The sequence below is a fragment of the Cupressus sempervirens genome, chromosome 6 (genome assembly GCF_028749045.1).
Source record: "Cupressus sempervirens isolate cs-2001-9-10 chromosome 6, ASM2874904v1, whole genome shotgun sequence".
Lineage (NCBI taxonomy): Eukaryota > Viridiplantae > Streptophyta > Pinopsida > Cupressales > Cupressaceae > Cupressus > Cupressus sempervirens.
Genome location: NC_143123.1, coordinates 517,816,583 through 517,838,375, shown reverse-complemented (window position 1 = coordinate 517,838,375; position 21,793 = coordinate 517,816,583). Strand labels below are relative to the sequence as shown.

The window sequence follows — 21,793 nt, the reverse complement described above, 5'->3', positions numbered from 1 at the left end:
CAAGTAGAGAAAAATAAGAGAGAGGAAGAGAAAGAAGAGTGCAATCACCACCAACCACTCGAGATATCCTATCATTTTCTAATTCCCACTGATCATTCATTCACCTTCACATTTATAAATTTCTACTTTAAAGTTTGAACTAACTAAAAATTAAAAATCATTCATGAAGCTTCCTTTTTAAATTTCTATAAATACTGCATATTATATAATGCTAAATGGATTGCAAGTTCTGTGTATCCTTTGCATCTGCACCTCATGCTGTATGAAAAAAGAAAAAAAATCCTCGTGCTTGTACGACCAGAGGCTGTTGGATCTAGCCAAAACTTTATAATATCCTCTCCTCCTTTACCATGAGTGTAAACATTACTCTTAAAATGCTAAAAGATGAAAAGCATCAAGTTTATCTTCTGAAAAAGTCCTTTGAAGTCTTGCCCTTCAAAATTCTGTAAGAACCCATCATCAAAATGTAAATAGCATATATACATGCCTTTGGCCAAACAAACATGGGTGAACCTAGGTCATCGATCGTGACCTTGATTGTCGATATTATGGACCTGTTCTTCTTTACTGCAACTTCATTTATTGAGGATTTAAGGTGCAACTAGCTCCTTCTTTATCTCTGCAAAATCAAGAATCCATTTTGGTTTGTGCTCATCGGGAAAGCAATCTTCCCATGTTTGTCTGCACATTCATCTCTCTATATTGAATTTGACAATCCTTCCACCATGTCCTCTAAAAGAGGTAATACTCCACAGTCCAAGTGACCAAGTCTATCGTGACAAAGTTCACATAGTTGGACACTGTTATTCAACAAGACTCCGCGATTAATCAAATCACAAAGCAACCTATAGAGGCTTCTGTCTCAGACACCTCTAGCCAAGATTCAACAAGAATCTTGGTTGCAATCTTTGAGAGACTTGGTGATCATCAAACTCAACCACACAACTAAGATTTGCATTGCTAACTATTGTGAGGCTTTCACATCATCGCCCCATTGCAAATGGGGACCCCCTCTTTTGGCGAGTAGGTGTTAGAGTTAATTTGGCAGCAATCTAGGGGGTAAGAGGTCGTCTTTGAGTAGAATTTGAAAATTGAGAAAATCACGTGTGTCAAAATTTTGCAAAATTTGGCCAAGTCTGAGAGATGGGAATAAAAGTAGAAGTTGGGCTAGGAAAAAAATGAATCTAAACTATGGAGTTGATTTGGGTCTTGTCTTCGTTCCCTTGGAATCGAGTTGAAACTTATCTTCATTCCCTTGATTTTGAGGTGAGACTTGTCTTCATTCCCTTGATTTTGGAGCTGAGCACACTCTTTGTTCCCTTGATTTTGAGTTGAGCCTCTCCTTCATTCCTATCCAGCCTCTTCTGATCTCAAATAAGTGGAAGAGGGCTCTCCTCATCTCAAATTTAAGATCAAGCAAGCACCTTCTCATCTCATGATTGAATAAAGGAAGAAATCAACAAGGCATGAGCATGGGGATTAAATTTTAATTTGCCATTAGAAGATAAACTTTGATGTAATTAAACCTTGCATTGAGCTTTGGATTAGATATTTAATAAGCGTTGGATTAAATATTTAATAATATTAAGCAAGGGGAGATCAATTTTTAAAGCATTTTTGGGATGGAAATTAATTTCAAAATAAGATAAGACCCAATTTACCTCAATTTTGCAAAATGAAAACATGACTTTTAATTTAAGATGAGATTACATTTACCTCGATTTTGCAAAATGAAAATGGGTTTTTATTTGATATGAGATTAAGTTGACCTCAATTTTGCAAAATGAAAATAGATTTTAAATTTAGATGAAATAAAAGTTACCTCGATTTTACAAAATGAAAATGGGTTTTGATTTGTGATGAGATTCAATTTACCTAGATTTTGTAAAACATGGATTGTTTTTAAATATTAATTATTTAATTCATCCATCATGGCATTGAATTTATCTAAATGGCATTGATTTTAACAAATGGGCAAATGAAATTAATGAAAAGTATATCATAAATGGCGATAAATTAAATATTTTCCAAACTTGAAGTTGTAAAGGGCCATGCATTAACTGAAATATTCTAAGGCCCTCAATTTTGCAAAAATATCAAAGGGGCCAATTCAAATTGATTTATTCAAAGGCATCTTTAAACTTAAATAATTAGCATTAATTTTAAACAAGGAAAATAACAAAAAAAATTAACGACGTTGATTATTATTGGTTGTAAACCAATTTAGGGAGGAGATATGAGATTTGAATTTGCATTACTCAATTAAATTTTGTTATTGAAAATTACAATAGCAAGTTTGTGTTGATTTTCTAAGTCTTACTAACTTGATATGTAGAAATAGTCGTTTAAAATTTTACAATTATTTACAATTGGTGGTTTGCCTTGCAAGTTAAGGAATGATGAGGTGGAAGCCATGTCCACAACCAATGAGAACGTGCCAAGTCTCCTAGTAGAAGAGCTTTGTCATATTGTGTCTAGATTCGTTGAATCTACCAAGAGAGAAAAGGGATGAAGAAAAGAATATTCTCAAAGATGGCTTGCTGTATATACAAGTGGCATCATCTTATCGATTCATTAAATGGAGGCTTTTTCTCCAGGTTTGCTATTTCTACAGGTGCTCTCTTGTGATTGGTTTGCTTGTCATCGAAGCTTATCCAAGTGTTATGGATTTAAATTTTCTCATTGGCTCATAAAATGAATGTAATTTTTCTATTGGCCCACATGGTGGTGCTTGATTGTAATTGGGTGGGCATTTAATATTTGCAACTATGGTTCTAAAGACTTTAATTAGGGCTTAAAGGGATTAATCTTGGCCCTTGATTTCGAATCAATTGTCATTCATTGTAATTGAGCTCCCTACATAAAGGCTTGCTCACATCATTCACATTAGGGATTATGTTGGAGATCTATTGCCACAGTACTACCAAAATTGTTCTTTATTCTTTGTTGGTTTTCATGGTGGATATATAAATGATCATTTCGGAACAATGCATGGTTCTTTGCGTCCCTCACTTATATTATCTTTTTTCATGTTGAAGTAGTTAGTTGAATGAAAGAGATTGTGGATGTTTAGTTGCTTGACTAGAACAAATTCGGGAAACTAGCCTCTTGTTGATGGTAAGAGTGCCTTGTGTGGTTAGTCGATGATTGAATATGCACTTAACTTCAATTGATATTTAATCTTTAGTTTGCATCCATTTAATGGGATGGTAAAGAGCATATTGGTGTGAAAACCATTAGACTATTCCTTAGAAGCTTGCACTAGGTGGGTGGAGTCATTGATAAATTTATGTCTAGTAGAGTCCAAGTTCATCCATACTTCCTTCAATTCCTAGTTAGAAGTAGAAGTAGAAATAGAAGTTAGTTGGCAAGTTTAAGTTGAAGTAGAAGTTGGGATATTAGAACTATGTTTTCATTGCACATTGTAGACTCTCATTTAAAGCCTTTGAACTTGATCTTATCATATAGCCTTTCATTTTCTAAGCATTTTCAACCCAGATGCATCATTATCCATTAAATAGAACTTTGAAAATTCTATAGTTTGGAAAATTGTTGCAAAGAAACAAAAATTCAAAACCATGACATCTCTACTCCTTTATTAACAAACTTCATTTATTTGTCTGAAAAAATGTGGACTTTCTTGTTTCAACTTAATATCAGACTTAACTGCGAATGAAAATTCAATGATATTACAGAACTATAATTCCAACATCGAACTTTGTTATCAGCCAGTCAAGTTCGAACCCTTCAAGAAATGACAACTTTTGTTGATTTTCAACCACATACCTTATGTGCTAATGTCAAAATCTGAGTTCTTCTAAGGCCTAAGTCTGATAGGATCTGGCCCCTGCAGTCTGATTTCTATGCCCAAACCTACCCAGCATTCATGGTACCACTTTAAAAATTCCTAATCATGCCTATTACAAAATTGGTTCTCCCTGTGAACGACTTAGGCACCTCCTTTCATTGAATTTGGAGGCAAATTCTAATGAGCAAGGTTGAATTCCACATGCTGATATGAGTGGGTCCAAATCTGACCCCTTCATGTCCAGCCTTGGACATGAGGGGTTTGGACTCTAACCCGTTCACGTCCACTCCTCACTCGCTCTAGACATGGGTTGGCCTTTCTCATTCACTTCTCTTGCAATTTTGTTTCAGCTTTCCATCTCATTTCAAGAATTTCACTTCAAATTCTTTCCCTTTGTCAACAATTTCACTTCAATTTGTGTATCTTAATCACGAAGTTCGCCATCAAAGATCTGATTTACATATTTTAATTTGGGAATTAGTCTCTTTTGAAGTCCAAACCCCTCATGCTCAAGCTTGAACATGTCACAGGAAGAAAGGTTATGTTTTCTATGCAATTTATGTTAGTCCTAAGGATCATATTGCTAAGAGTGGGGGCGAATTAGTAACCAGCCAAATAATCAACTTTTCAACCTATTAAACCTTTAACTGATAAACAACTTGATAGCAGCACATAAAAGTATTCAACACATGAAAACATCCACAGAGTTGACACAAAGATTTTGGTATCACGAAAACCTAACTTGGGTCAAACCACAGTGGGGATTAGTATTCACAAATTGTGTACTCTTTTGAAGTACGCCATGTTATGAGCTTTACCCTGTCCAGGTTGTTAGTGGTAACCTTGTTAAAGGACTTTGAACACGAGCTAAGGTGTCACCCAATTAAAGGATTTACGACAAATAACTTGTTGGGTAGTTAAGGGATTCTGACTATTGTAATTGATAAGGAACAACAAAAAGAATGATGTGTGTAATAGCACTACCTCTGCCTGATTAGATCCACTAAAGCTCAATCTCACTTCTCAACACACCTAACTTCTTTCTAGCTGGATCGTACCTTGTACTTCACCACATTGCTCGATCGCAATCAACAACATAAACGGTTCGTCCTTCACCATAATATACAGAACTTCCAAGCCCACCACCTAAATCAAACCCTAAATGTGTTACTGTCAAGAAATTCAAATATCCTACTCACATTCAATGCGCCATTAGACAAATCTTAAGTCAGGAAACTCGTTCACAAGACCACACCAACTGATTCATAGAAATCAGTGCCAAGAGGTCAAACACCTAAAGAATTCATCCAAGTTACTAGATCACCACTGACTACTCTAGATTTACTACAACCCTAATACCAGTTGCCAATCATCAACTAACTGATTGTTACTCAAGAACTCATTCTTCTTTAACCTTTTTATCAAACTTGAGACTACTTCAACAGTCACCCTAGCATCATGGAACTGCTTTACCTATAATAATTATTAGCGGCTATCATAAACTCATCAGCTTCACTGGCTTCTTCACATCATCCTATGATCGCTCCACACTATTCAACATAGATTTGACAAACCAATCAAATCACCTATTGCTTGTCACTAATTGTTCTAGTAGATGCACTGTTAATTCATCAATCATCTTAATCTTTACTTCAGCAACAGCGGTCACCATATGCACTTCAAGAGACACCCATAATGCTCTCTTAATGATCATAACCACTGAACCTTACTACAAGACTTTTCTCATCATAATTATGCTTTGCAATATACTAGGAACATTAGATCAATAGTTGACATCAATGACAATACAATAACTGATCATCATGCAATCAAATTTGTACCATGACATTACTAACACCAATAGTCATCACACCATCACTTATATCAGTTATGCCAACAATTTCAATGGATTTTCCTTTTTTTTCCTTATTGCTCCTCCATTTCTTCTTCATTTCAGCCTCGAAAATTTCATATTTTTGTATTCGGACTCAACTCATAGTTGCATCTTCCAAATTGACATCTGTGTTGGCAATCATCTTGATTCATCTTTTCTTCGTCTCAATCTACTAAGTGTTTCTTTCTTCACCATGCTTTTCTTGATTTCAACTCCAAATTCTTCCAATTGGACTTCCATTCATTCTTGGTGAGGGAAACTTAAACTCTAATTGGGCTATCTAATCAGACCTTGGACCTCTAGTTTGGGATATCACATTCCAAGAGAAATCAAGTATAGCAATGTCATATAATATGTAAAAAATTCCATTATCTATAATAATTTGGTCTATCAATGTCTATACCATAGATTAGAATCTCTCTAAGTAGTGGCAAATATCTCTTCTTCTCGTGACAGCTTTTGCAAAATGAGAAAACTTAAGGTTTTTTGGCGAGAAATTCAAACTGGAAAGACCTTAAATTATTGCCGATAAGCTGGCCACTTCTCTATGATAAACTGCGAACTTCTCGCAATAACCTAACTACTTCTCTTGGGCGGCACCAGTAAAATTGGGACACCCAACAACTTGCCCATTTATTGTTCATTTAGCATTTGAGTGTTTGGTGGAGAGGAGAAGGGTTTTGTCGGAGAGAAATAGTTTTTGGCAGCCTTGTAGATCGATCACAAGTGGATTTCAAGTGGATTCAAAGAGATTTTTCAAACAAATCCAGATTCACAAGTAAGTTTTCTAACTTCTTTTTCTTTTTCATGGGAAGGGAAAGAGAAAGATATAGATTAGTTTCAAATATTACCTGACATTTGTATTTGCTTATCTATTTACAAAGACAATGTTCTATTTCTAGTTTGTTTTAGATTTCAAAGTCTCTAAATATGGTTGGCAACTATCAACATTCCACATGAGGATGCAATTTTGTTACATATTGCATTTATATATATCTAGATCAGCTTGTTTGGTTTGTTTACTCATTTACTGACTCATTAGATCAAGATGCATATCCTTATTGAATTTTGCAAAAAAATGTATTTGTAATTAAATTTAAGTCATTTTTAAAATTCTCGATATTTTCCCGAGAAGTTGCCGATTTATCTCCAATATTTGCCGAGAATTTTATATTTTGCCTCACCGATAAGTTGGCAAAGAGTGAGATTCTGAACTATGGTCTATACATTTAAATGAGCAGGTTGACTAAGAATGGTCAATGATTATGCACAATGACCTTGCTGAGATTTGAGAACTCATCCAACATAGATTGTTATAAAGCCCTAAAAAGCTAAACTAAATACATGATGGGCAAAAATAATTGATCTTTAGATTTAATGCTTAGTTAAATGAATGTCAAAAATACAAGCCAGACATTCACCCATGCAGCATATTCACATTCTTGGAAACCAGAAAAGTTATTGAATAAATTTACACCATAATGATGATTCACTGTTTCAGTCATTATGTATGACTTCACAATATACAACACCAGCACATCATGTCTGTAAACAACCAGAAATTTTAAACTCATATGAAAAGTAACATTTTAATCACTTAAACGAGCTGCATAAATAACCTTTCACTTAAAATTTTCAAAAACTTCACAATGCCTGGAAACTTTGGTTAATTTTTGGTTGCAAGTTCCCATTCTTTGAATCCCAAAGACAACATACATATGCATAAGCAACAACTTTATGCTGAGAACAGCACCACAAACGCTTCCCAGAACAATCAAAATACCTTGTTGGCCAGCATGTATAAACCAACATCTGCATTATAAAGAGTTGAAAGGCGTTCCATGGAAGGCTCAGGTCTAGATTTCCGTTGTTCTTCTGATAAATTTGGTTCAAAAAGATGAGCATTGGGAAAATCAGCATAGTAGGAATTAAGAAAGCCTTGATCTCCTGCAAAATGCCATGACAAGTAAAGGATTAGAATTAAAACACACATGCACATAAAACTAGTCGAAGGTTACAAAGTTAATTGATCCAATGAAACATACAATTTTAAGTACTAATAACAGTGTTCCATAGGAATGTTTCCTGGGCATTGAATGGGCATCCAAGATGCCTGAGATAGCAAGGAACAGGGACACAACAATCCCCAGAGATCACCTCCCTCCCCCAAAACATCGCCTAAACCAAATGCAAATGCTCAAGTTTCATTTATAACCTATAATCTTAAATTTACAAGGCAATGAAGGCTATCAGATTTCTGGAGAGACCAAATCAGAGATCCCACAAACTTGCACTTCTGGCTTAGCTGAATCGTTAAGTACAGCTTGCAGCCATCACGTTCAAAAAAATTATTTAAAATAATGTTCTCTCATGTTCCCTTTATTGGGGTGAAGGAATGCAGATTTCCAAAATAGAAAGCCTCGAACCTTCCCCAAAATCTTAGGCATAAGGGTATGGCCAAGAGAACATGTGTACAATGAAAATTACTATAAGATTAAATTTTTTTTTTTAAATAATCACTGATTTTTGGTTAAAATTAGAAGTTAATGTATCAATATTTACATATCATAATACAATAACCCAGTATTAGAGAAAAAATTAAGAGTGAAATCGGAAATAATATGTCAATCTGTGTTCAAATGGACTGTGCCTGGTACACTTTGGGCTTACAAGAAAAGAAACTATGAGTATAGGATTTTTCACCGTTTTTATAGTTTTTATTTTTATTTTTTAGGTTTCTTAATTTCCTTTATTTTGGGGCCTCCCAAAAAGAACAAGTCCCAAGGTTACTACTGGGCAAATTGTAGTGTCCCCGATTTAGCAAGTCTCCGGAGTGAGGGTTTGTCAGCTCATTATCACGACCCTCGTGAGCTGACGTCTGGTTTTGGGGGTCTTTGTCATAAGATTGCTATTTTTGGACTTACTATTTTTAGTAAGTCACTCGTGGTCAATTGTTATTTTTGGATTGAGCAGTTCAGGCAGGATGGCCCTCTGGTTCTAGATATTTGATCTCTCTCTAGGATTTCGATATTAAAGTCTTTTATCGGTGAGCTGTTTGGCGTAATGATTATTTAATTCTCACTTTTAATAAGTATAGTACTTTAGATTATAAAGTGTCATAACTTTATATTATAAATTTGTCTTTTAAGCGGAAAGTGTGAGTATGAAGCTGGATGGCTCAATTAGTATTATAAATTTGTCTTTTGTTGAGGAGAGATCATCTTGAATATATATTTAATCTCTTAATAATTTGGCAAGGCTTTTCAACTAGGTTTTTGAAGAATTGGTCTAAAGATTGTTCTTGTGAATTGCTGCTGTTGTATAGCAATTCGACAAAGTCTCCTACTGTGGTCTACTGTGTTTGGGAGATTGTTATTGAATCCTACACTGAGTTCTAAGGAGAAGACATATCATTGACAGTTAGGTATCTGCAAATTGAAGACGTGGTAAGGATCGAGATCCATTTGTGGGCGGCATTTCTATTTGGGGGCGGCATTCAGCAATATTTGTTGCTTCTTAAATAGTTTCTAGGCCGTACTTACTGTTAGCACAGAGGTGGACGGCTAGTGAATTGAATCGGCATCCTGCCCCTGGCTGCATGAGAGTTCTAGTGATTGCGAATTGGTTTGGGAGGTTGAATTCAGGTGTTCACTCATTGTGAAGAGGCCAAATCTGCAAGGAAAGAACATCACGTCACCCTTGGGGGGCGCTTGGCTCACGTGAAGACAGAATACTGGGGACTGATGTCTGCCTGGGGCACAGTTCATAAATTCCATATGCCAGTGGCCTTGGATGTGATTCTCTCAACAAGCTCCTGCCGTTATTTTCCAATTACCAAGTTCCTTTAAAAAATGTAATTACTATTTTGTGCAAACAATTATATAAATCTTGTGTGATTTTTATGAATTTTACTCAATTTTAATATTTTCCAAAAAGCAAAATTAAATATCGAAATCCAGCATCATAGAAATTGGAAAAACTTTTGAGATAAAGAAAAATCGAGTCTACAACCATAACAGAGTTGAGTCAGGCTCTTTTCACAAATGCAATGGGGAAATTCACAAGTCATGTTTTTTTTGATAAATATACATTTTTATTTTTATTAAATTAGGTTTTTAAATTCGCTTTGCAACGTGACCACCTAAGTTCCATTTAGAAAAAAACTACAGCTTATCATCATTGTCATGGAACATAAATATAAAATTAGTATAAAAAAAAACAAATGTTTCAAAAGCTAACCAGCATAGATACAAGGTCCCCAGTCATAGGAACAAGTACATATTATGAAGTTTCTCACTAATACATGGGTTACTTTGGCCTTGGATGTTAGATGTGATCCTAAGAGGGGTATCTTGCTTGAACTTTCCAAACCTTAACTCTTCCAAATGAGCATTATCAAATTTTTTTATCATTCTATATGTAATAACCCTGTCTCGTTATAGCTAAATCAAGCATCAATTTCTTTCACGTTTCGATGAGTTGACATTTTGTCAAACACTTGGCAAGCAGCCCAATTACCACTGAATCTATGATGTCTTAAATTTTCAAACACAATATCAGGATGTACAGCAAACTGATCACAAATTCACTTAATTTTGGCGTTAAAAGTTTTGCATAAATAAATATCAAATGCCATTAAACAATTCTGAAATGATTCACACCAGCCTCTGAATTCATTCATCAACAAACCATATAGCAATATAATGAAAAGGGAATTTAATTGTTCGCTGATTATAAATCAGAATTTGAAGCCAGCCTGTTTACTTTCCAACTATGTAATGTAAACTAAATTTTACAAATTAAGAACCTGGTCTTTGCCATAGAATGTAATTGCAAAGTCAAACTGAAAGTCGTCTGGTCCAATTTCAATCTGGCGTTCACAGTCTACACTTACAAATGCTGCCCAAAACAAACTCCAATCTATAGTCTAAACCCTCGTCCAGCAACAAAGAAATTAAAATATTCAATTGTATAAATGCTCCTTAGCCACAATTAATACAGAAAGAAGAGACAATAATAAAACTCAAAAGTCCACAATACCTCAGCTGTGCATTCTCAGAATTAAATCTACAATACTTCAGTTGTAGATCCCAAACCCTTATACTTCAGCAAGGCACAAACTTTAGACTCAAAAATGTCACAAAGACAAGAGCAAAATAAGATAATCAAATAATTGGATTTTTTCTCATCAAATGCCTTCATATTTATAATCTCCAAATGGCACCAGTTTCCCAAAAGAACTCCACCTAAGAAGCTTACTCTACACAACATTAGAATATATTAAAGTGCCATTGATATTGGCTCCCGAAAATGACCTTTTCCACCATAACTTAAAATTCTGACATGCAAGGCCACTGTTTCTTGTTCCCACGATTTAAAACTTTTCATCTCGGTTCCAACGAGCTATGATACTAAGGTAACCAACAAACAACACCAACAAAAATAGCAACCTCAGTGTATTTAGATGAATAATAATAATAATAATTCACTCATCTTGTGAAAACAACTGAACAAGCATCAAAATCAAAATCTGACAACACCAAAGTGATCCTGATGATAAAAGACAATGAATGTACCTGACGAAGTGACTTACTATAAATAGACGCTCCCTCCAAGATTCTTGGAGCCCAAACCAAAAGCCTGAAATAAAAACCGAGAGCATCACCCAACTCCTCTAACTCAACTGAGCTCATCGAAATGAACAGTTTGACTTACTATAAATAGTAAGTCCCTCAAATGGAGCCAAAACACACCATAGGTTATTGGAAAGCCTATAACCACATAACTGAGACCTTCAAATCCTACTGCCAACTCACAAGGGTCGCAATGGTGAATTGACCTAGCCAATTGAAGGAACCTTCTAAAAAAGGGGGACATTACACAATAATCTATGATGATATTAGAGACTTCACCAATGTAGGTCCAAACAATTATACTTGATGATCTCCAATTTTCTGCAGTGTTTGCTATTTGGGTTCTTGTTTCCTCATGGCTATATATAATAGTTTCTTGACCACATGTCGGCAGTCTTATATTTATTTACTTTCTTCTTCCACTTTGCTGAGCCTTCCTAAGTTTTCCTAGAACTTCCTATTTTATACTATTGTAATCTTAAGTTCCATTGACCTACTTTTAGTAATCCATGGACAATATAATTATTTCTCTAATTCTCATGTATTTCGCAAATAGTTGACCTAATATTTGCTTTGCAATTAGTACATTGAGAAAGTATAATGTTCAACTAAGGCAAATTCATTAGACTACTACAAAGCATGTGTTTTGACACTTCAAGAGCATAATTCATTATAAATTGAGGTATGTCAATTGAAGTTATCTAGCTTTGTTGCTTTAAACTTGGACAAGTCAACAAGTGGTAAAAAGAGGACTTCAATTTTTTTTTTTGACTAGAGATTCAAGTATGATAGATTCATTCACTACAAAGCAAGCAAGAGTGTCATTGAGTTCAATAGAGGCATAGTACATAGCAGCTTCATCTACTAGTTGTGAGGGTATCTAGCTTTAAAAGTTGATAGAAGTAATCAATCAAGATGTTGGAATTGGTGATTGTGTATTGTGACAATTAGAGTCATTGCATCTCTCTAAGAACCTAATGTTTAGTGATAGTTTTAAACTTCTGAACATAAAGACATTTAGTAGCATTTCCTTAGTGCAAGATTAAGAAGTGAACAATGGTATTCAAGTATGATACCTCAAGTTCATAGATTATGTGTATCTTAACAAAGTGCTTCGCTAAAGGAAAATTTGAGATATTAGGAGAGAAGCTTGGATTGGTGGAGAACACTTCCCTTGCAAAGGAGGACTGTTAGTTTTCTCACAGGAATGCCAGATCAATGACAGCATAGACCCATGTACAGCATAGAGATCAACACAGAAGAATGTTATTTATAAGAAAATCAATCAAGTTAATTATTTGAGGCAAGCAATTTGTGGATGTGACTTAATCTCAACTGCTTTGATAAGGAGCTTTTAGTTGTAAAACGTTAATTGATTGATTAGATTGTTGATAGCTCGGTCAAGCTAAAGGATTACTCTAGTGACTTGCAAGCTTAACTTGAAGCTTCACTGGACACCTAGCCTAGTTTCTCCTACTTAAGACTCATAGTACACTTGTCTATTTAACAAAAACATAGACCAATTTTAATCATGATGCAGATTGGGTATAAAATTTCATTCCAACGCAGTCTATTTCTATTCAGTTTGAACAGATGATTGATGCAAGATTGAGGGTTTAGATTTGTGAGTATTTTCTGTTCATATTTACAACAGTATGTACTTGTAGATTAGGGCACACAAATGTGGTGTTTTTTGACTGTATCCTCTCTGCAACTAGTATTAAATTTTCTGAATGCAGAATCTGCTTGGTAGGGTATAAAACCTAGATTATTTTTTAAAAATTGCAAACATGCTCTAACTTGGCTATTTAAAATAATTCTACAATTATAACCATCATGCCTCTGAAATGACTGAATCCCAAATAAAACTAAATAACTTAACTTTTCATTCCTTGTAAAACACAACTCCACTAAACAGCTTTACAACATGAGATTTTGGGGGTGCATTCTTTAACTATGGATGCTTTTATCCCACGATGGAACACAAAAAGTCAGAAATTTGAAGCATTTATTTATATGTTAAACAGTTATTACAAACAAGAACAAAGATAGAATTTGAACACATCATTTTCTCAAATTTCACAAGCATAAGAGAATGTGGTAAGTCATACCTCCAGTGTAAGAAGGTAATGTGTTCACTTTTGTCATCATATCATTGAAAACTGATTCAGAAGGCTCCACTACCATGACTCCAGAGTTCAACCTTTCTGAGTGTTTCAAGTTTGCACAGAACTTTTGGCATTTAAAAAGATCTTCAATGCTTCTAAGGACAATGGTGTCCGCATCAAGGTAGACAACTGTAGAATATTGTTAAGTCGTCAACAAACTGAACAAACCAAAAGTCAACTGACAAGGTAGAGAACTGTTGAATATTGTTAAGTCGTCAACAAACTGAGCAAACCAAAAGTTAACTGATATGAACAAAATATTGAAACTCTCTTTCTATAACTTTACTACATAAACAAAAAGAGAAACATTGCTAATCTTGAAATTTCTACCAAAAGCTTCGTAAGCAAATGAGATAGTCTCTGCTAAAACCTTTCTTATAGTTGGTCATGTTAAATATTTTCAGTTTGGTGTAAACTCCCCAAAATCTCTTTGGCCTTTGGCTTTTATGGTTCGGATTGGCCAATAATTGAATATGCTCAACAATCCACCCATCAGCCTGTTACAAACACATTTCAATAGCTGGTAAAAATAATGTCTATACATTAGATAAAGAGACATGCAAAAGACTAAAATAGACAGACACAAACTTTAAAAAACTCCGGTGGAGAGGAAAGAGCAGCATGAGCATAGCCATACATTTTTAATTTTAAAGGTAATTTCTGGAATGTGTCTAGAAATTCAAACCAACTTAAGATATGAATGCTAGATAACTTTAATATAGGAAATTTCCAAATGGTTACTTCCCGTCTTGCTGATATGTTTTCAGTGCAGTATTATTCAATGACTTCTAGCCTCTAGGAATGTGCATTAGTGGCTGTTGATGATTTGTAGACTCAGTCGGATAAAATATATATGACTGATTACTATGTATCATCTGTATATATGTGTATACATTTAGATATAATAGAGAAAGGTTCTTTATTATATATAAATATATTTAAATTGGGACCATTTAAATATAAATATTTATTCTGAAGTAATTAATATGAAATTTATGATAGAAGAAATTTTATATATATATATATATATATTTCCACATATATCATAAATTATATTAATATTGTTCAAATATTATAAATCATATTAATGTTGACCAAATTATTATCTACCTCTATTGAGCATAATAATGTATCAGTTATAATGTATTGACAGAGTCGATTAATAAATGAGTACGTGGAGCCATGTCTACGGAAGGACATGTCTACACGTAATGTGGAGGCATGTTCCTCCGTGGACATGTCCCCACATCCTCATCAGCAGCGCATATATCTCTTCGCTGACTGGGATGGATGATTCACGGTGAACACATAAATAACAGTCTTCGAAGTGATTAAAAGTCTTCGAGAAAATAAATAATTTCAAATATATTATTCGGTTGCAGGGTACAGTTCCTACCTATCTTGTTAAATCAGACATAAAAAAAAGGAAACACAATAATTCCAAGAGAATTATTTTAATCATTAGCAGAGATTTCTCAAAGATAAATTAAGATTCATCACAAATAAATCTGATCCAATTTAACATGGTATCAGAGCAGGTGTGAGAAAAAGATCAGATCAGATTTCTAAACATTAAATCTAACCACCATAAATATCTCACTTGGAAAAACATTGTATTTGACAAGATGGTCAGTGGAAGTAGACTCGAAGACAGAGTTAAAAGGTGCTTCAAATTTTGAAGCTTAGAAATTATGAATGATGCTCACATTAAAAGAGCCTGAGTAAAATACGATAGTGGATAATTCAGTTCCTGAACCTAGGGAGAAAGATGAAAAGATTCAATGGGAAAAGAGCAACACCATAGCAATTAAATTATTGGTAGACCGAGTGAATGATTGCATGCTACCTATTATCATAAAATTAGACTCAGCATATGCTATGTTCAAAGCCCTAGAAGACATGTTTGAGATCAATAACACTAGTAGGCTTCTTGCTCTTAAAAATCAAGTTCACCATATAAAAAGGAATCGAGGAGAGACTGTCACCTCATACTTTATGAGGATAACAAAATTGAGAAATCAACTCTCCACGATTGCTCATACCTTAGTAAGGAATTAACAACAACAGCCCTAAATGGACTTCCTGTCTCATGGGAGACATTTATTCAAGGGGTAAGTGCTCGCTCCAAACTCCCCAAATTCGATCGATTGAAAGTCTACATTCAAGAAGAGTCTAGATTAATAACTAGAAGGATTGGCATGAATTCCAGAAAAGAAGACATTCTGATTCTCACGACTCAATCACACAAAAGAGGGAAGGAGGTTAATCTCAAAAGGAAAAAGGGCAAGGATACAAGTGGGAAACAATCATTCAAGAAAGGGAGGGACCTATCTAAAGTGCACTGCTATAGATGTGACGAATATCATCATCTTGTAGTGAAGTGTCCTAATAGACCCAAACCCCAAGCCTCTTTTCTTGAAATTAGTAGAACAAGCATGGATATGGATTCAGAGCAACTTGTATTTTACTCCGCTCTATCTAGTAAAGTTTCAAATAGACTAAACACTTGGGTGATAGACATTCCCAGCACATAAAAGCTCCAAAGAACATCTAGGTTCCATAGAAGAAGTGACTATTGGAGATGATACAAATTATTTAGTAAAGGGAATTGGGACCTGCACTATCAACCTCAAATGAAGCATCTCACTCAAACTCAGAAGTGTACTATTTGTACACAGGATCAAAAGAAATTTAGTTTCTATTTCAGCAGTGTAGATTGGAAATATCACACAATTTCAATTTCATAGGTACACAAAATGGTCCAATTAATATGTATGAAGTAAAACCTAAAACATACCATTCATACCATAATACTAGTGGGCGAGGAAATGATTTCTTTATTAATACCAAAAACCAACATGAGTACATTATTCCAGACATTTACAAAAGGGTCAGTTAGTTGGAAACCAACCAACGCATTTCCTCACCACCTAACTACCCAGCCCGACTAGCTTTAACAAGTACTAAACATAATAGTTACTTTATTTCGACTACATCTATCCCCCCCAAAAAAAAAAAAAGTCGTCCGGAAGACGACTATAGAACATGAAACCAACAAAAACAACTTTGACTTCAAGAGGATGGGAGGACATCCTTGTGCTCGGAGTTCCCCTTAGCCGTTGCAGGTCTCGCTCAGCTATCTTCTGCTTCGTCCGAAGCCCCTACAATACTCGTAATGTGTCCATCTTTTTGGCTTCTGCAATGGGGACCTTGTTCTCCAATTCAGCTTTTTCTTTGTCCCAAGCTTCCTGCATAGCAACTTTCTCCATTGCCCACTGCTGTTGAAGACTCTTTCTTTCTAGCCCCCAAGCTTTAGCTAGGTTTTTTTCTTTTTGAAGTTTCAAAAAGGTTCCCCGAAAGGCAACCTCCATAGTTGTCAACACCTTTATGAGAGGCTATTGTTCATGTCCCATGGAAATGATAGAGCTGCCCATCCATGTAGTAGCCATGTCCTCCTCTGAATAGCCACCCTGTTCTAGTAGTCCCCAATTTGTGTGGCAATCAATCTGCATAAAGGCGGCCAACACCTCTACTGCTGTGATGATAGTTTCCAGATTCTAAGCCCTAGCCTGATGCACTATCTTCCTAGTAGAATGCTCCATGGCATGAAGCTCAGTGAGGAACAATTCGGTTTTGGCTGCAAAAGAGGCTATCTGGTGGTTCCTCGTGCTCACTTTGTATCTCTACCTGATCCTCGGCAGTTGTCTCTAAGAGTGAAGACACCATGCCTTCTTCCTCGAGTAACCTGTTCACTTCCTCCAAGACAGTATCTATCTTAGCCACATCCGTACTAGCCACTGTCGTCATGCTACCTTGGTTGTGAATTTTCCCGGGTTTCTCCTCTCCTCCTACTGGCTATACCACATCCCCGATTTTCTCCTCTCCTACTGGCTGTACCACAAGAGCAACCGGATGGACTATTTCTAGGCCAAGAGGTGTTTGTACCCTCACTTAATGGGCACACTTTGTTTGGCACCTCAAATCTATGACTTTAGTATGGGAGGAATGTTCCGAAAAGATAAGTGGCACCATTTTCGGAACTGATATTTTGGATGCCCCCCATGTCGGAATTTATTGCCTACCACTTGTTCCTTCCTTGACTCCTGCTTGATTTGGATTGGAATTATCTGTTGCCACAATTCTGTCGGGATCACTAGGGGATTTCTGGTAAAGCTCAGGAGGTTCTACTACTCCTGCTGGAAGTGACCCCTCTGTAGGTGGTAAAAACGTCACCACCCGTGGAGTCCCTTGCAGATGACTCAAGCGAATCTCTGGCTCCTATGAGTAGGAGGAGGATGAATCCATATTGCTACCTTCTTCTTCTGAACTTTCGTTATCCTCTTCCTCTTCTGCTTCTTCGATCACTACTATTTATTTTGGTTTCTTTTTCTTGGGTTCACCTTCATTGTGAGATCCTACATCCATGGTATCCAGATGGAGCCTGTAGGTCATAGCTGGTTTGTAAGGTTCTACTCTACTAGCCGATACCAGTGTCCCCCGGTGTTCGCTGCTCACCTGAGTGCGTACTGCTTCTAAAAACAAGGCCACCGTATGATGAGGCATATAAAAGGCTTTATGTTTCAACTCCACGAATTCTCGAAGTCTATTAGAAAGAAATTTAGCCTGGTTATATATCGGCCCTTTATACAATCCATCCACTGCAGGTAACATCCAAAGGGCAATATCGGAAGTGCGGTTGCCCGTAGTAAGCTTGCTTTTAACCAAATCTACAACACAACGCCATTCATCATTTGCTATGAAAATTTTCTTCAGACCCCTATTGTTCTTCAAGATTCCTTCACATTCCAGACTTGTAAGATCTTTCCGTCACATTAATTTCAACCATTTCTTCTTATCTTCTATTGTCATAGAAGTTTTTTCCACTTCTTGCCCTCTGTTGGGAATTCCGAAAACCCTATTTATTTCTTCTGCTGAATAAAAAACTGTCACCTGTTGCTGGAAATGATGTACTACAGATTTATGATATGATTTCCGATACCTTGTGATTAAACTCCGTAGTATAGGTTCAAACTCTTTTAATTCAAAAATCAGCATGAAAATGATTTTATCTACCTCTACTGCACATAACGCTTTCTTCAGAGGATGGTCTGCCTCTGTTTTTCCCACCAAGTCCTGCACTCGCTTCCCATCACACTTTCAAATGTAATATTCTCAGCCATGATTGTGCTTTTCTATGCCACTTTCCCTTTGCTTTTTGTCATCTTTCTTACCTCCTTTGCTTGCAATGCGCCAAATTTCTTCTTTTTAGAGTCGATAATGTTTCCTCTGCTTGGATTTCCAATGCTTAGTTTCACCATTTTGTGTTGATGAGTCAATTCCCAAATCTCTTTAACTGTTTGTATATGCCACTTGTACCAACCGTCCTTCTGAAGTAAGCACTTGTAACTAACTTCCACATGTAGTACTACAGGCTGTACAGAATTCGATACGAATGCCTCTCCTCTTGCCTATGTATCCCCTAGTACTTGTACAACTACCTTATGTCCTTCCTCTTCTGCCCTTTGTACGATTTCTCACATACTTTGAGGGACGCTTGTTTTTGTCGTATGCAGTGACCTCCTGTAGACTGTTGTCATACGGATGTGTATTTTTGTCGTACGGGATTGCTTCCCATGCATCCCTGCAAAACGGATGCTCGTATGGATGTAGCTGGCTACCATACATATGAGAATGTTGTCGTACGGATGTAGTTGGTTGTCATACGGATGAGAATATCTCTTCCCGCACCTTATTCTTTTGTACATTGTTTTTTCATACGTCGTTCTCTGTGGTCTGGAACTGCTCTTGTACGGCCACTCTTCTCCCTCGTACAGATGTCCGGATATCTCCTCGACTGCTCCTTCCACCCTTCCTTCGTGTCATACAGATATCCATACGACTAGCTGAGCTACTTCTTCCTGTCCTTCTCTGTTAATTCTTGTAATATTTTGTCTCTTTATAAGGACTCGGTTAAATTTTTCCTTCTTAGTCACTTCCACTTTTTGCTTTTCATACTTTTTCCTCTTCTGTATTTATAAAATAGCTACTTGCCAATTTATTCCTTTTCTCATATGCTTTTAACTTAGAACCATTTACTAGGTCTCTGATAGGTTTGTTATCCAAAGTAGATAACTTTATTGCTCCATTCTCCTTTATTTCTGATATTTTAAATGGTCCTAGCCATCGGACTTTAAATTTTCCTAGATTTATTTCATTTTTCCCATTGTATCTTAATACCAATTGTCCTTGTTTAAAATCCATTTTCTTATAATGCTTGTCATGCCAAAATTTTCACCTTTGCTAGGCCACCTCTGTACTCCATTGAGCAAATGTCCTATTTTCATCCAATTTGAATAAAGTACATAATCTTTCCTTAAGGCTCTCCTCATCCCCTAATCTATTTTCGACTACCACCCATAAGCTTGGTACTACATGTTCCATGGGTACCACAGCCTCTTGTCCGTACATAAGGGAAAAGGGAGTATGTCCAGTAATGGCCTTATACGTAGTCCTGTATGCCCAGACTACTGTTGGGATTCGTTCTTAACAATTCTGCCCTTCTACTCCACCAATTTTATATAGGATTGCCACTATTACTTTGTTCGTGGCCTCTGCTTGGCCATTTGCTCTTGGATAATAAGGATTGGAGAAAGAATGAAAAAATTTATACTCACTTGTCATCCTCTTGATGGTATGATTGACGAAATGTACTCCTCAGTCACTTGTTAGCTGAAGTGGAATCCCGAATCTAGTGACTATTTGTTCATACAAAAATCTGGTCGTGCTGAGAGCCATGTTATCTGGAAGAGCCCGTACTTCGGCCCATTTCGTTAAGTATTATGTTGCCAACACTATGTACTTACACTGATGACTTTTGCTAACCGGTAAGGGTCCTACAAAATCTAGTCCCCACCGCTCAAATAATTCTTGTCATTTGGACGGAAATAATGGCATGAAGTCTCTTTTGAGTGGTCTTCCTGCTCTTTGACAAGTGTCACAACTCAATAACCATTTCCTAGCATCTACAAACAATGTAGTCCACCATAGTCCTCCCAGCAGTACCTTCCTCGCCGTAGTATCTGGTCCCATGTGACCTCCTGCCAGTCCTTCATGGGCCTCGCTTAGAACCCCTAGAATTTCTTCCTCCATTACACATCTCCTCAATTTTCCATTCGGGCCCTTTTTTTACAATAACCCTTCAATTAGCTAGAATGTGCTACTTTTTAAGGCAATTTTTCTCCTTTCTACTATAGGCATTTCTTTTGAAAAGGTGGTTGTTGATAAGTAGTGTCCAATTTTTTCGTACCATTGAGGTAACATTGCAATCTGAAATAAGTGTGCATCTGGAAAATCTTCACACACCCCAGTACCCGAAGCTTCCCCTGACTTGATCCTTGACAACTGATCAGCAATCACATGAGATTTGCTCAGCCTCACTATAATTTTAAATGGAAATTCTTGTAGTAGAATTAGCCATCTACTTACTCTCCCTTGAATCACCGGTTTATTTACTAGGTACATTAGTGCTTGGTGGTCAACAAAAAATGTAAAGGGTGTAGCTAGTAAGTAATGTCTGAATTTCTGCACTACATAAACCATACCTAATATTTCCTGCTCCGTAGTACTGTAGTTATGCCCTATTTTAGATAGGAGCCTACTTGCAAAATATACAAGATGATCCAACCCTTCCTTCCCTATTTGTGCCAAAGTGGCACCTATTGCATAATTGGAGGCATCCACATGGACACGGAATTCTTTGTCCCAGTCGGGATATATGAGAATAGGGGCCCCGACTAATCTTTTCTTCAATTCTTGGAAGGCTTCTTCCTGCTCTTCCTTCCACCCAAACCGCTCGCTTTCCTACTTAATCTTTCTAGTGGCATTGATACTTCGGTAAATCCTTTTATAAATCTTCTATAGTATCCTACATGACCTAAGAATGACTTGATACCTATTACATTGGAGGGCACTTTCATTTCCAAAATCAACTTGATCTTATCAGGATCTATCTTCAATCCTTCTTTGCACACAATATGCCCAAGCAATCTCCCGTGTGCAACCATGAACCTACATTTTTTTGGATTGAGAGCTAATCTTGCTCTTTGACATTTCTCCATGCATTCTCCAAGGATTTTGAGGTGTTGGTCTTGCCTACTGTAAACCAACTAGTCATCTAAGAATGCTTTGAAATTCCCCATAGACATTCCATCGAAGATATGTAGCATAATCCTCTGGAACGTGGCTGGTGCATTGCATAGACCGAAGGGCATCCTATTATAGGCATATACCT

The 21,793-nt window shown here is 36.3% G+C and overlaps 1 protein-coding gene across 2 annotated transcripts in view; it reads right to left on the bottom strand.

The window, feature by feature from the left end:
* Window positions 1-21,793, bottom strand: part of PGSIP6 (plant glycogenin-like starch initiation protein 6) — a 91,409-nt gene that overhangs the window by 30,677 nt on the left and 38,939 nt on the right. For both annotated transcript variants that reach the window (XR_016353067.1, XM_089788766.1), the window contains exons 2-4: window positions 13,874-14,000; window positions 13,447-13,632; window positions 7,486-7,649 (exon numbers count right to left, since the gene is read on the bottom strand). Coding sequence is in view for 1 of the 2 variants with exons in the window: in XM_089788766.1 (XP_089644892.1) it covers window positions 7,486-7,649; window positions 13,447-13,632; window positions 13,874-14,000 (477 nt within the window). In the remaining variant the exon portion in view is untranslated. The remainder of the gene's footprint in view (window positions 1-7,485; window positions 7,650-13,446; window positions 13,633-13,873; window positions 14,001-21,793) is intronic.